At 50.7% G+C, this 2,122-nt stretch overlaps 1 protein-coding gene across 1 annotated transcript; it reads right to left on the bottom strand.

Moving 5' to 3' along the window:
- Positions 1-403: 403 nt before the first annotated feature.
- On the bottom strand, positions 404-1,604 carry LOC119365960. Its single transcript, XM_037631615.1, has one exon. The coding sequence runs from the start codon at positions 1,385-1,387 to the stop codon at positions 731-733; it is 657 nt and encodes a 218-aa protein (XP_037487512.1). The 5' UTR covers positions 1,388-1,604; the 3' UTR covers positions 404-730.
- Between the last annotated feature and the right edge of the window lie 518 nt (positions 1,605-2,122).

The raw sequence follows: 2,122 nt of genomic DNA, 5'->3' as shown, positions 1-2,122 counted from the left end.
TCCAGTTTTCTCTAGAAGTCATCATTTCTCAATCAGAATTAATCTAAAATGCCCCACAAAAATAATAATTAATCCAAAGCTGTTGTATAAACTATAAACCATTCTCTATTTTTTAGTTTTTGTACAAACCATTCTACTGGTAAAAAAGGAAGCCATGATGTATCTTGTACGGCTCAGGCAAGGGAAGGGTGATATCAGCGGTGTATATTCGATTCACTCTGTTTGTACTAGTGTCGCTAGGTGGTCTGCATATCTCAATGTATTTTTTGGTGTTTGTTGTACTGTCATGATTGATGATAAATAGATAAAAAATTCTCTAAAAAGACATATGAAAGTATTATGTAAACTATATAAACTATAAAAACAACTCGCAAGGAATGACAATACTTTATTGTATAGTAAATAGACTGAAAATATTCATTTGCATTACCTCACTCTTCATTAGGCTGGACAACAAGAACACATATTTGCAGTACACAAGCCTGACACGACCAAGTAACCGTATACATGCGCGTATATACGGTTGCATATACAAATACACCACCACATAATATTACTCGTTATGTTTACACTTTTCTTCCTTGCCATGCATGACATGGAAATGACACGTACGTAACGCAGGTCAAGTACATTTATACTAGCACAAAATGCAAACCACACCCCGGGTATTTAGAAAATTAAACATGCCACACTGCTACTTTCTGTAGCCAGGACAGGGCTCCTGTCCTCTCTAGGCCATCGCGCTGGTGGCTCGGCCGCCGGGCTTGTGGCCCACGACGGTGGCCAGCGCGTTCCGGACGGCCACGGCGACGCCGCAGCCCTTCACCACCCTCCTGTCGCACTCTCGGTCCGTCCCGAAGCAGCTCGACGGCGCCGCCGCATCCTCGAAGACGTCGCCGGCCGAGAACGCTCGTCGGTGGGCGCCTGCGGAGCCTCGTGCAGCGAAGGGCGAAGACTGCACCGTGAACACCGGCGACATGGACGATGCGGTGGACGACGAGGACGACCAGGAGATGGAGGAGGAGGAGCACGGCGACGTCCTGCGCCGGGGCCTCCGGAAGAGGGCGATGACGCCGCCGGGCCAGCGCCTCCCGGACGCGCCGGCGCCGCCCCTCTTGGAGCCGCCCTTGCCGCTGGCCGCGTAGTAGGAGGGCGGCGGCGTGAGAGGCGGGAGCGCGGCGGCGGAGGGCGAGCTCTTGGGCGTGCCCGGCTGCGACTCCCACAGGAAGGGCACGGAGCCGGCCGAGGCGACGCCGTAGTACACCCGGAAGGACGGGACGGCGATGGCTACGTCCTTGGACAGCATCCTGGAGTAGAGCTTGGTGCTCCCCTGCTGCTGATTGACGCGTTTGTCCGGCCCCTCCTCCTTGCGCGTGGTGTTCGCCATGGCCGGCAGGAACGACGCTGATCTCTCCCTAGCTAGCTGCTTCTTGGCTACTGGAGTACGTACTAGTGTACTACCCAATTAGAGAGAGGGGTAGCTAGAGAGAGAGAGAGAGAGAGAGAGAGAGAAGGGGTGTGTAAAGGGAAGGAAGGAAGGAAGGGAAGAAGGTGCGAGCCAGTTGAGAAGGAGAGGCTGCAGGGCAGTGGCACTGGCATCTAGCCAGCTATGGCAATTATATATCGCCGGGGTGGGTAGATCAGCTAGATGCCGGCCATGCTCCGCCGGGGCCCAGTGTTCCGGCTTCGACCCTGGAAAAGAACGGTCACGATCGCCATTCGTGTCGACCGTGGTTTATATCTGAGTGAACTGAGTTTAGTTTCGACTAGATATTATGTATGTCACCAGCTGCAGGTCTACACTAGTTATTCGATCCTACTGTTATTTTCAAGAGTTGCACTTTTTTTAACACCTATTAGCCTACGAATATCCGGTGCACTTGACACAACGCTATCATCAACCATTTTTTAAAACATACTTTCTCTCGTTTCATAATATAAAAATGTTTTTGACACTATAGGACGGAGAGAATAGTATAAATGCAGACATTTATACATACGCACAAACACTTATTCCTGTGAAACACACACATTCTACCTCTATGAACGTCTTCGAGAAACTGAGCCGACATACACATCAATCATTCTAGGTCATGGCGGCTCCAGGAATTTGCAACCGGGT

Source organism: Triticum dicoccoides, chromosome 1A (assembly GCF_002162155.2).
Source record: "Triticum dicoccoides isolate Atlit2015 ecotype Zavitan chromosome 1A, WEW_v2.0, whole genome shotgun sequence".
Lineage (NCBI taxonomy): Eukaryota > Viridiplantae > Streptophyta > Magnoliopsida > Poales > Poaceae > Triticum > Triticum dicoccoides.
The sequence above is the reverse complement of the archived record's forward strand: the minus strand, read 5'-3'. Positions and strand labels throughout refer to the sequence as shown.

What these genes read in the sequence shown, in the direction of transcription:
- LOC119365960 (XM_037631615.1), bottom strand. Translation starts at nt 1,387, where the DNA reads ATGGCGAACACCACGCGCAAGGAGGAGGGGCCGGACAAACGCGTCAAT.